At 43.9% G+C, this 14,249-nt stretch overlaps 1 protein-coding gene across 2 annotated transcripts in view; it reads right to left on the bottom strand.

The window, feature by feature from the left end:
* ABHD12 (abhydrolase domain containing 12, lysophospholipase) overlaps nt 1-14,249 on the bottom strand; it is a 191,445-nt gene that overhangs the window by 79,256 nt on the left and 97,940 nt on the right. For both annotated transcript variants that reach the window (XM_069768982.1, XM_069768981.1), the window contains exon 2: nt 768-892. In XM_069768982.1, the coding sequence (XP_069625083.1) occupies nt 768-892 (125 nt within the window). The remainder of the gene's footprint in view (nt 1-767; nt 893-14,249) is intronic.

A 14,249-nucleotide genomic window follows, 5' to 3' on the forward strand; every position in this document is an offset into this window, starting at 1 on the left:
ACAGATTAATAAATTAGTTACTATTACTAACTAGTAATGCTCATGTCTGTGCTTACAGATGACCTGTCATTTGCTATAAGCATGTGATATTTTTTACAATGTGTAAATGCTGCTGTTCTAAATTTGAAATGTTTTTTTTCTTTTGTTCCTGCGTCCCTCTGTTCCTGAAATATGGCCGTCTCTTCCCTTTATGTATATGCAGACTTTTATCCAAGTGGGTATGGTCATCAAGTAATTTCTGACAATCTTCCTGATGACCACACTCATTTAGTTCTGTACCGTATCTATGTAGTCATCTTGATTCAGTTACCATTTCTATTACTCTTTCTATGATGGCTTTACCATATTTACATTATAATCTTGGTCCTCGTACTATTTCTATGTCGTGAGCTTTTAATATGTTACTGTTTCTATGTAGCAAGCTACATTCTGTTACTGAATCTATGTAGTAAACTTCTTTTGTTACTGTATTTATGTAGTAAGTTTCGTTCTGTGACTGCATGAATTCCTGGTTTTACTACTGTATCTATATTGTCAACTTGCTTTTATTACTGTATCTATGCAGTAAGCTTGGTTCTGTACTAGATATCACATTGTCTGCATGCATCCTGGTGGACTCTCTAAGCTTCACCCACTTTACATGTATGCTTCTTATACGATACACATAACCCATCATTAGAAGGATTTACACTACAGCCTCTGAGATCAGCGCCCAAACATCAGATACTTACCGCCTGTAAAGTAACCGCTCATCGCCGCACACTTACCTAAATTTAAAAAGACCAGCTGAGCTTGTATTGCAGGACATATCTTCACAAGGAATGGAATGGCTATATAGAGTCCGACTAGTGCAAGTATGAACATTCGTAATCTGGACCACAAGCCAAAACGCCTAGAAAGAAAAGAAAATTATATAGAAAATTAATCTAATTACAACTAATCACAGACATCAGAAGGACTGGGAAAATCAGAAACTATCAGGTGAAGATTGTAAAATGAGCGCTTAACAACTCCATTACTTTTCTTTTAACAAATCTTAACCTTTATACTGAGGACTTACATAATAGCTCATGGAGGATTTCCCCTATAAGCAGCCAATATGGCAGGACGCAAGCTTGGAATGAGCCACTGCTACTTATTGTCGCTATTTTTAACCCCGTTTTAAATGCTTCCATCGATGAATAAGTAACAGCGGTACATCTAAAGGACATTGCTGAATCTGCTGAATTGGATCCTGATCTTTTTTTGCTAATGTAAAAACAATTGTCACTCTTAATCCTCTGCTGAAAAGTAGGACAAATCACTAAAGAGAAAAATCCTGGTATCGGCGTTCAGCATCTTTCCCTCAAACATCTTATACGGTACATGCCGCTTTCCAGAATCCTCATTACAAGGGGAAAATAAGGGTGCATCTAGAATCTGTACAATCATCAATAAAAATGCCGCTTCATGGTTATCGGCTGGGGCAAACATTCCGGTGATCACCAGACAAATGGGCAGAATTATCATGCCAGGGCAGGAAGATTACCGGCGAGCGGTGCAAAGAGAGAGGGGGTAACAGGAAAAGGAGGGGAGATGGTAATCCCTCAACACTTACCTAATGTTAAACCCTGCACTCCCTATCGCCCTAGATGGGTCCTTCCCCCCCCCCATGTGACTTCACGTGCCTAAGACCTGGCTGACCCTGAGCTTTGCCCTGGCTAGCGAGATGGTCTTACTACTACCACAAGACAACACAGGAAAGGAGAAGCGCAGGGGAAAGCACTCAAACAAATAGAACTCCACAGCATTAATGGAAGTCACAACAGCTTCTCCTAGCAACACTTCCTCCAGAGAAGTCAGGCTCAGGATAGAAACTATTACTGGCATGGGAGAAAGCCAGGAATGGGTTTATATAATGAAGGGGAGAGTAGTCCTAATGAGCAGCAGCCGAGACAAAAGCCAAATGGACTCTCAGCAGATTTAAACCAGGAACTCTTAACCCCTTCTGTACCATAAGAAACAAACTTGCACCAATCATGTGGATGGCCAGGTAGACTCCAAAAAGGACGTGTGATCAGCTAATCTCTGTGATATTCTGATCCCAGACGCACCAAAGGTCCCAGCAGGGTGTGCAGATTCCTGACAAGAACACTCGTTTGTTGGGTGATTATTGGATCGGCAGCACATCGACCAGTGTATATGGGATGTGCTACAGATGATTTGATGCTTTAGGGGGGCAATCCCCATGCTCCCATCTGTTCTCTTTGCAATATGTGAACAGGCCAATGAAACAGTGGTAACCACATTATATAGTCGACCAGCACACTTTAACAGGTGAACATCAGCCCATCTGAATGCATTTTAAAGCAAATGCCAAGTGCATAGTCTAATACCAGTCATACATGGTAGATCAAAGAATCAAACCTGTCAATATCAGATTACCTCGTGTGTACAGGAACCTCACAACTTCACATAGGTAGTTCAATATGCCTGAGCATTTGTTTCTGTTGGGGTTAACCCACTTGCTCAGCATGGTTCTCACTTCCACAAAGGTAATGAATAGGACAAGTGCTCGATACCTGCCAAATGTGCACCAGTTCCAGGTGTGCTTCAGCCAGATGTCATCGGCCATGCTCACCTCCCGATGGGGGGCTAGCAGCCCCAGACAAAAGGAGTGAGAAAAGTACATCAGTCCAGCTACCTGCACATTCAGTGTGTAGCCGCTGTTTCTAAGACCAGCATCTGGGGTCAACGACTGGGAAGGTTAGGACATTTCCAAACATTCAAATGGTAGTCCGAGATATATAGCGGGTGGTTTGTCTGACATATACTTTCGCTGGATGCCACTGGATAGGCATGTAGTGGCATCACTCCCAAAAGTTGCCAAGACACTTTGTCTTTTCTGAAAGTCTCTATATGAGTACATCAGTCTCTACTATGCCATACAGGTTGAAAAATATACAGTGGATGAAATAAGTATTGAACACATCACCAATTTTCTAAGTAAATATACTTCTAAAGGTGCTATTGGCATGAAATTCTCACCAGATGTCGATAACAATCCATCCAATCCACAAAGGCAAAAAAAATAAATTCAAACCACAAATGTCCAAAAATTAAGTTATGAGTAATAACAAGAAATGTATAGTAGATCAAGGGATCCGCAGCCTAAAAGTAGGTGCCGCCCGATAAATCTAAGTATAAATCATAGAAAACACCTTTTAGGCACAATATGTGATCTTGCTGAAGATTAATATATTTATTGGAGAGGTCAACTTGAGGCAGAATTAGAAACACAATGTTTCGCCCCACTGGCCTTTATCAAGGTTATCTATACAAAACATAAATGATAATCAATTCTTATGTAATAATATTGTAACGAAAAACTGTCTTATCGTAACACCAGACCTAACTATATATATAAAAAATAAGTAACATCAAAGATCATCATATTATTACAAATGCTTAATCATGGTAAGTCCATGTGCAGGGGGATAGAGTGAACTCTCACCATGTGTGTGGTGGGACAGTGAATGCCAGATACAAATAGCTCCTGTGAGAGGAAGTGGGCCGAAACATTGGGTTTCAAATACTGCCTCAGTTGACCTCTCCAATAAATATATTATTCTTCAGCAAGATCACATATTGTGCCTAAAGGTTTTTTCTACGACTAATAGTTAGAAATGACACTTGGAAAGTATTGAACACATTAAAAAATGAGAAGTACAAAAAGCCATGGAAAGTCATGACACCAGCTGAAATCTATCAGTAATTAGAAAGCAATCTTGCCACTTAGTGAAAAATATCAGCTGATTCAACTGATGGTCTATACCATACCTCCCAACCGTCCCGGATCCAGTGGGACTGTCCTGATTTTGATAGTCAGCCTCGCGATCCCGGGCGGGACATTAATTGTCCCGCACTGGTTGGGAGGTATGTGATATTACCCGGTCAGCTGAGAGCTCCCTGAGTCCCTGCACCCAGCCCGCACAGCAGCACACCACATAATGGCTGCTCTGTGCGCACAGGACCTGTGATGAGGTCACAGGATGGGAGGAGTCAGGGGTCACATGATCGAGAGGAGGACCTCCGTGTACAGGACTCTGCTGGTTGCCATGGCGCTGGAGGAGGGTAAGCGTATGTGTGAGGTCAGGAGGTGTTTACAGTGTGGATGTAGCAGAGCCGTATGTGTACGAGGTGTATGGATCGGAGCAGCGTGTGAAAGGTATATGGAGCGGAGTCGTGTGTGTACGATGTGTACAGAGCGGAGCCGTGTGTATAAGAGGTGTACGGAGCCGTGTGCATGAGGTGTACGGAGCGCAGCCGCGTGTGTACGAGGTGTACGGAGCGGAGCAGCATGTGAAAGGTGTACGGAGTGGAGTCGTGTGTACGAGGTGTACGGAGCCGTGTGTACGAGGTGTACGGAGCACAGCCGCGTGTGTACGGAGCGGAGCAGCATGTGAAAGGTGCACAGAGCCGTGTGTACGAGGTGTACGGAGCACAGCCGCGTGTGTACGAGGTGTACGGAGCACAGCTGCGTGTGTACGAGGGGTACGGAGCACAGCCGCGTGTGTACGAGGGGTACGGAGCACAGCCGCGTGTGTACGAGGTGTACAGAGCGGAGCAGCGTGTGAAAAGTGTATGGAGCGGAGTTGTGTGTGTAAAAGGTGTGCGGATCAGAGCAGAGTGTGAAAAGTGTATGGAGCGGAGCCACATGTGTACGAGGTGTACTGAGCAGAGCCACGTGTGTACGAGGTGTGCGGAGCAGAGCCATGTGTGTACAAGGTATATGGAGCGGAGCAGCGTGTGCAATGTGTATAGAGCGGAGCCGTGTGTGTACGAGATGTATGGAGAGGAGCTGTATGTGTACGAGATGTATGGAGAGGAGCTGTATGTGTATGAGGTGTACGCAGCGGAGCCGTGTGTGTGTAAGGTATACGGAGCGGAGCAGCGTGTGCAATGTGTATGGAGCGGAGCGGTGTGTGTACGAGGTGTACGGAGTAGTGCCGTGTGTACGAGATGTATGGAGCGGAGCCGTGTGTGTATGAAGTGTATGGAGCGGAGCTGAATGTGTACGAGGTGTATGGAGCGGAGCTGAATGTGTACGAGGTGTACGGAGCGGAGCCGTGTGTGTATGAGATGTATGGAGTGGAGCCGTGTGTACGGAGCGGAGCCGTGTGTGCAAAGTGTACGGAGCGCAGCCACGTGTGTAGGAGTAGCTATGTGTGGCCATTATACGGTACGAAGTATCATGTGCGGCCAATATACAGTATGGAGCATCATGTGCGGTCATTATACAGTATGGAGCATCATGTGCGGTCATTATACAGTATGGAGCATCATGTGCGGTCATACAGTATGGAGCATCATGTGCGGCCATTATACAGTATGGAGCATCATGTGCGGCCATTATACAGTATGGAGCACCATGTGGGGCCATTATACAGTATGGAGCATCATGTGCGGCCATTATACAGTATGGAGCATCATGTGCGGCCATTATACAGTATGGAGCATCATGTGCGGCCATTATACAGTATGGAGCATCATGTGCGGCCATTATACAGTATGGAGCATCATGTGCGGCCATTATACAGTATGGAGCATCATGTGCGGCCATTATACAGTATGGAGCATCATGTGCGGCCATTATACAGTATGGAGCATCATGTGCGGCCATTATACAGTATGGAGCATCATGTGCGGCCATTATACAGTATGGAGCATCATGTGCGGCCATTATACAGTATGGAGCATCATGTGCGGCCATTATACAGTATGGAGCATCATGTGCGGCCATTATACAGTATGGAGCATCATGTGCGGCCATTATACAGTATGGAGCATCATGTGCGGCCATTATACAGTATGGAGCATCATGTGCGGCCATTATACAGTATGGAGCATCATGTGCGGCCATTATACAGTATGGAGCATCATGTGCGGCCATTATACAGTATGGAGCATCATGTGCGGCCATTATACAGTATGGAGCATCATGTGCGGCCATTATACAGTATGGAGCATCATGTGCGGCCATTATACAGTATGGAGCATCATGTGCAGCCATTATACAGTATGGAGCATCATGTGCGGCCATTATACAGTATGGAGCATCATGTGCGGCCATTATACAGTATGGAGCATCATGTGCGGTCATTATACAGTATGGAGCATCATGTGCAGCCATTATACAATATGGAGCATCATGTGCGGTCATTATACAGTATTGAGCATCATGTGGGGTCGTTATACAGTATGGAGTATCATGTGCGGCCATTATACAGTATGAAACATGTGTGGCCGTTATGCAGTATGGAGCATCATGTGCAGTCATTATACAGTATGGAGCATCATGTGTGGCCATTATACAGTATGGAGCATCATGTGTGGCCATTATACAGTATGGAGCATCATGTGCGGCTATTATACAGTATGGAGCATCATGTGCAGTCATTATACAGTATGGAGCATCATGTGCGGCTATTATACAGTATGGAGCATCATGTGCGGCTATTATACAGTATGGAGCATCATGTGCAGTCATTATACAGTATGGAGCATCATGTGCGGCTATTATACAGTATGGAGCATCATATGCAGTCATTATACAGTATTGAGCATCATGTGTGGCCATTATACAGTATAGAGCATCATGTGTGGCCATTATACAGTATGGAGCATCATGTGGGGTCGTTATACAGTATGGAGCACTGTGTGGCCATTATACAGTGTTGAGCATCATGTGTGGCCATTATACAGTATGGAGCACTGTGTGGCCATATTTTTTTGTTTATAATTATTCTTTAATTAATTAACTGCGAGAACAGTGCATCACAGCAATGAGCCGATTACAGCTCTGGATACATACCACTGCTCAATAAATACACAATTCGTTAATGCTTGCCATGAAAACATGTTATGTGATGTCTGTACATAACTACCGTAAGTGCTCCTCATACGCGATTCTGCCCCAGGGACCAGCTGACCCCAAATCTAAACCAAGAGCAACAATCTTAGGAGTCATGTGTGTGATAGTAGCCACAAGCCGACCCCAATAACATATCCCCATTATTTATGGCTGCCCTTTATCTCCAGCAGTAATCACCGACCACTCAGGAGCTAAAGCATGCAATATGCCATGAGGCTAGGTGAACAGCGCTGACAAGGTGGCCAGGGCCATTATTTACTTATAGGCAGCTCAATTCCACCTCCTCTTAATGAGCAGTGGCCTAGAAGCTAAATCCTGAAGTGAAACAGGCGATGGAGTGAAAGAGGAGAGAGCACAAGATACGAGAACCGATAAGTCAGCAATTCTGGAGCAAGCCTGTAATTTACTGCAATAGTGAAATCCTAGAATAACCGCTGCTGACAAAGAGGCTGAAGACTGAGGGGATCAGCTAGAAATGATGGCCGCCCAGGACACATGTCATCTATGTATGGACACATCCGACCAAGGTGGAACAATCTGACCATGGCTTTAAGTTACAATGAAACATGTACCTGGGGAAACCGGACTATAGAAAGGAAGCACGGAATATTTAGCTTCATGGGTAGACCTCAACCATAGTGGTGTATGCGAGGGCCACTCTGTACGGGGCCACACATTAGACCGAGGTCTGACAAACCCACTAATTTCACATTTAATCTATCATTAGGTGCCTGGTTGTTTTATTTGGAAATATCAGGGTTAAAAAAATTAAAATTTCAGATATACAGTACAGACCAAAAGTTTGGACACACCTTCTCATTTAAAGATTATTCTGTATTTTCATTGCTATTAAAATTGTACATTAACACTGAAGGCATCAAAACTATGAATTAACACGTGTAATTATATACTTAACAAAAAAGTGTGACAACTGAAAGTATGCCTTATATTCTAGGTTCTTCAAAGTAGCCACCTTTTGCTTCGATGACTGCTTTGCACACTCTTGACATTCTCTTGATGAGCTTCAAGAGGTAGTCACCGGAAATGGTCTTCCAATAATCTTGAAGGTGTTCCCAGAGATGCTTAGCACTTGTTGGCCCTTTTGCCTTCACTCTGCGGTCCAGCTTACCCCAAACCATCTCGATTGGCTTCAGGTCTGGTGACTGTGGAGGCCAGGTCATCTGGCGTTGCATCCCATCATTCTCCTTCTTGGTCAAATAGCCCTTACACAGCCTGGAAGTGTGTTTGGGGTCATTGTCCTGTTGAAAAATAAATGATGGTCCAACTAAACGCAAACCGGATGGAATAGCATGCCGCTGCAAGCTGCTGTGGTAGCCATGCTGGTTCAGTATGCCTTCAATTTTGAATAAATCCCCAACAGTGTCACCAGCAAAGCACCCCCACACCATCACACCTCCTCCTCCATGCTTCACGGTGGGAACCAGGCATATAGAGTCCATCTGTTCACCTTTTCTGCATCACACAAAGACACGGTGGTTGGAACCAAAGATCTCAAATTTGGACTCATCAGACCAAAGCACAGATTTCTACTGGTCTAATGTCCATTCCTTGTGTTCTTTAGCCCAAACAAGTCTCTTCTGCTTGTTGCCTGTCCTTAGCAGTGGTTTCCTAGCAGCTATTTTACCATGAAGGCCTGCTGCACAAAGTCTCCTCTTAACCCTGCTGTTCTGTTGGTCAAAAATGACCAACTTTGAACTTCAATATTCTTTAAAATATTCAAGATGCGGCTCTGAAACCCGTGGCCGACCGACCCATCCTCATTTAAGTCAATCAACCACAAGTTTCAGAACCGCATCTTGAACACCCCCAAAAATACCAAAGTTCAAAATAGGTCTCCCCAGACCGAACAGAACAGCAGGGTTAACAGTTGTTGTAGAGGTAGAGATATGTCTGCTGCTAGATCTGTGTGTAGCATTGACCTGGTCTCTAATCTGAGCTGCCGTTAACCTGCGATTTCTGAGGCTGGTGACTCTGATAAACATCCTCAGAAGCAGAGGTGACTCTTGGTCTTCCTTTCCTGGGGCGGTCCTCATGTGAGCCAGTTTCTTTGTAGTGATTGATGGTTTTTGCCACTGCACTTGGGGACACTTTCAAAGTTTTCCCAATTTTTCGGACTGACTGACCTTCATTTCTTAAAGTAATGATGGACACTCGTTTTTCTTTACTTAGCTGCTTTTTTCTTGCTATAATACAAATTCTAACAGTCTATTAAGTAGGACTATCAGCTGTGTATCCACCAGACTTCTGCACAACACAACTGATGGTCCCAACCCCATTTATAAGGCAAGAAATCCCACTTATTAAACCTGACAGGGCACACCTGGGAAGTGAAAACCATTCCCGGTGACTACCTCTTGAAGCTCATCAAGAGAATGCAAAGAGTGTGCAAAGCAGTCATCAAAGCAAAAGGTGGCTACTTTGAAGAACCTAGAATATATGACATTATTTCAGTGGTTTCACACTTTTTTGTTAAGTATATAATTCCACATGTGTTAATTCATAGTTTTGATGCCTTCAGTGTGAATGTACAATTTTCATAGTCATGAAAATACAGAAAAATCTTTAACCCCTTAATCCCATATGACGTACTATCCCGTCCAGGTGACCTGGGACTTAATTCCCATGGACGGGATAGTACGTCATATGCGATCGGCCGCGCTCACGGGGGGAGCGCGGCCGATCGCGGCCGGGTGTCAGCTGCCTATCGCAGCTGACATCCGGCACTATGTGCCAGGAGCGGTCACGGACCGCTCCCGGCACATTAACCCCCGGCACACCGCGATCAAAGATGATCGCGGTGTGCCGGCGGTGCAGGGAAGCATCGCGCAGGGAAGGGGCTCCCTGCGGGCTTCCCTGAGACGATCGGTACACGGTGATGTGCTCACCGTGTACCGAGCGTCTTCTCCCTGCAGTCCCCGGATCCAAAATGGCCGCCGGGCTGCATCCGGGTCCTGCAGGGAGCACTTCCGGGTCAGGATCAGGCTGCAGCTGCAGCTCTAATCCTGCCCGGCTGTATGTCAGATCACCGATCTGATAGAGTGCTGTGCACACTGTCAGATCGGTGATCTGTGATGTCCCCCCCTGGGACAAAGTGAAAAAGTAAAAAAAAAAATTTCCACACTTGTAAAAAAAAAAATAAAAAAAAAATTCCTAAATAAAGCAGAAAAAAAAAAATATTATTCCCATAAATACATTTCTTTACATAAAAAAAAAACAAAAAAACAATAAAAGTACACATATTTAGTATCGCCGCGTCCGTAACGACCCGACCTATAAAACTGGCCCACTAGTTAACCCCTTCAGTGAACACCGTAAGAAAAAAAAAAAAAAAACGAGCCAAAAAACAACGCTTTATTATCATAACGCTGAACAAAGAGTGGAATAACACGCGATCAAAAAGACGGATATAAATAACCATGTTACCTCTGAAAACGTCATCTTGTCCCGCAAAAAACGAGCCGCCATATAGCATCATAACCAAAAAAATAAAAAAGTTATAGTCCTCTGAATAAAGCGATGCCAAAATAATTATTTTTTCTATAAAATAGCTTTTATCGTATAAAAGCGCCAAAACATAAAAAAAATGATATAAATGAGGTGTCGCTGTAATCGTACTGACCCGAAGAATAAAACTGCTTCATCAATTTTACCAAACGCGGAACGGTATAAACGCCTCCCCCAAAAGAAATTCATGAATAGCTGGTTTTTGGTCATTCTGCCTCACAAAAAAATCGGAATAAAAAGCGATCAAAAACTGTCACGTGTCCGAAAATGTAACCGATAAAAACGTCAACTCGTCCCGCAAAAAACAAGACCTCACATGACTCTGTGGACCAAAATATGGAAAAATTATAGGTCTCAAAATGTGGAGACGCAAAAACTTTTTTGCTATAAAAAGCGTCTTTTAGTGTGTGACGGCTGCCAATCATAAAAATCCGCTAAAAAACTCGCTATAAAAGTAAATCAAACCCCCCTTCATCACCCCCTTAGTTAGGCTAGGTTCACATTGCGTTAATGGGTTAACGCTAACGGACAGCGTTGCACGGCGAAAATGTCACAATTAACGCCGTGCAACGGGTCCGTTAGCACAACCATTGACAGCAATGTGATTTTCAGGTGTAGCGCATCGCTAGAGCGTGCCATTTTCGGCTCGCGCTAGCAAGGTGCCATTCTTTTGTGGCGCGCCTCAGACGCTGCTTGCAGCGTCCGCGGCGCGCCCGAGGTCCGATCCCCGATCTTCCAGAGCGGGGACGTTAACGCGACCACTAAACACGACACCTAAAAAGACATTGTGTTAGCGCAATCCGCTAGTGCTAAACGGATTTCCCTAACGCAATGTGAACCTAGCCTTAGGGAAAAATAATAAAATTAAAAAAAATGTATTTATTTCCATTTTCCGGTTAGGGTTAGGGTTAGGGCTAGGGTTGGGGCTAGGGTTAGGATTACATTTACGGTTGGGATTAGGGTTGGGATTAGAATTAGGGGTGTGTCTGGGTTAGGTGTGTGGTTAGGGTTACAGTTGGGATTAGGGTTAGTGGTGCGTTTGGATTAGGGTTTCATTTATAATTGGGGGGTTTCCACTGTTTAGACACATCAGGGGCTCTCCAAACGCGACATGGCGTCCGATCTCAATTCCAGCCAATTCTGCATTGAAAAAGTAAAACAGTGCTCCTTCACTTCCGAGCTCTCCCGTGCGCCCAAACAGGGGTTTACCCCAACATATGGGGTATCAGCGTACTCGAGACAAATTGGACAACAACTTTTTGGGTCCAAGTTCTCTTGTTATCCTTGGGAAAATAAAAATTTGGGGGGCTAAAAATCATTTTTGTGGGAAAAAAAAGGATTTTTATTTTCACGGCTCTGCGTTGTAAACTGTAGTGAAACACTTGGGGGTTCAAAGTTTTCACAACACATCTAGATAAGTTCCATGGGAGGTCTAGTTTCCAATATGGGGTCACTTGTGGGTGGTTTCTACTGTTTGGGTACATCAGGGGCTCTGCAAATGCAACGTGACGCCTGCAGACCAATCCATCTAAGTCTGCATTCCAAATGGCGCTCCTTCCCTTCCGAGCTCTGCCATGAGCCCAAACAGTGGTTCCCCCCCACATATGGGGTATCAGCGTACTCAGGACAAATTGAACAACAACTTTTGGGGTCCAATTTATTCTGTTACCCTTGTAAAAATACAAAGCTGGGGGCTAAAAAATCATTTTTGTGAAAAAAAAAAGAATTTTTATTTTCACGGGTCTGCGTTATAAACTGTAGTGAAACACTTAGGGGTTCAAAGTTCTCACAACACATCTAGATAAGTTCCATGGGAGGTCTAGTTTCTAATATGGGGTCACTTGTGGGGGGTTTGTACTGTTTGGGTACATCAGGGGCTCTGCAAATGCAACGTGACTCCTGCAGACCAATCCATCTAAGTCTGCATTCCAAATGGCGCTCCTTCCCTTCCGAGCTCTGCCATGCGCCCAAACAGTGGTTCCCCCCCACATATGGGGTATCAGCGTACTCAGGACAAATTGGACAACAACTTTTGGGGTCCAATTTATTATGTTACCCTTGTGAAAATACAAAACTGGGGGCTAAAAAATTTTTGCGAAAAAAAAATAAATTTATTTTAACGGCTCTGCGTTATAAACTGTAGTGAAACACTTGGGGGTTCAAAGCTCTCAAAACACATCTAGATAAGTTCCTTAGAGGGTCTAGTTTCCAAAATGGTGTCACTTGTGGGGGTTTTTAATGTTTAGGCACATCAGGGGCTCTCCAAACCAACATGGCGTCCCATCTTAATTCCAGTCAATTTTGCATTGAAAAGTCAAATGGCGCTCCTTCCCTTCCGAGCTCTGCTATGCACCCAAAAAGTGGTTTACCCCCACATATGGGGTATCGTCGCACTCAGGACAAATTGCACAACAACTTTTGTGGTCTAATTTCTTCTCTTACCCTTGGGAAAATAAAAAATTGGGGGCGAAAAGATCATTTTTGTGAAAAAATAAGATTTTTTATTTTTACGGCTCTGCATTATAAACTTCTGTGAAGCACTTGTTGGGTCAAAGTGCTCACCACACATCTAGATAAGTTCCTTAAGGGGTCTACTTTTCAAAATGGTGTCACTTGTGAGGGGTTCCAATGTTTAGGCACATCAGGGGCTCTCCAAACGCAACATGGCGTCCCATCTCAATTCCAGTCAATTTTGCATTGAAAAGTCAAATGGCGCTCCTTTCCTTCCGAGCTCTGCCATGCGCCCAAACAGTGGTTTACCCCCACATATGGGGTATCGTCGCACTCAGGACAAATTGCACAACAACTTTTGTGGTCTAATTTCTTCTCTTACCCTTGGGAAAATAAAAAATTGGTGGCGAAAAGATTATTTTTGTGAAAAAATATGATTTTTTATTTTTACGGCTCTGCATTATAAACTTCTGTGAAGCACTTGTTGGGTCAAAGTGCTCACCACACCTCTAGATAAGTTCCTTAAGGGGTCTACTTTCCAAAATGGTGTCACTTGTGGGGATTTCAATGTTTAGGCACATCAGGGGCTCTCCAAACGCAACATGGCATCCCATCTCAATTCCAGTCAATTTTGCATTGAAAAGTAAAATGGCGCTCCTTCCCTTCCGAGCTCTGCCATACGCCCAAACAATGGTTTACACCCATATACGGGGTATCAGCGTACTCAGGACAAATTGGCCAACAATTTTTGAGGTTCAATTTCTTCTCTTACTCTTGGGAAAATAAAAAATTGGGGGCGAAAAGATCATTTTTGTGAAAAAATATGATTTTTTATTTTTACGGCTCTGCATTATAAACTTCTGTGAAGCAATTGGTGGGTCAAAGTGGTCACCACACATCTAGATAAGTTCCTTAGGGTGTCTACTTTCCAAAATGGTGTCACTTGTGGGGGGTTTCAATGTTTAGGCACATCAGTGGCTCTCCAAACGCAACATGGTGTCCCATCTCAATTCCTGTCAATTTTGCATTTAAAAGTCAAATGGCTCTCCTTCCCTTTCGAGCTCTGCCATGCGCCCAAACAGTGGTTTACCCCCACATATGGGGTATCAGCGTACTCAGTACAGATTGTACAACAATGTTTGGCATCCATTTTATCCTGTTACCCTTGGTAAAATAAAACAAATTGGAGCTGAAATAAATTTTGTGTGAAAAAAAGTTAAATATTCATTTTTATTTAAACATTCCAAAAATTCCTGTGAAACCCCTGAAGGGTTAATAAACTTCTTGAATGTGGTTTTGAGCACCTTGAGGGGTGCAGTTTTTAGAATGGTGTCACACTTGGGTATTTTCTATCATATAG

The sequence above is a fragment of the Ranitomeya imitator genome, chromosome 5 (genome assembly GCF_032444005.1).
Source record: "Ranitomeya imitator isolate aRanImi1 chromosome 5, aRanImi1.pri, whole genome shotgun sequence".
Classification (NCBI taxonomy): Eukaryota; Metazoa; Chordata; class Amphibia; order Anura; family Dendrobatidae; genus Ranitomeya; species Ranitomeya imitator.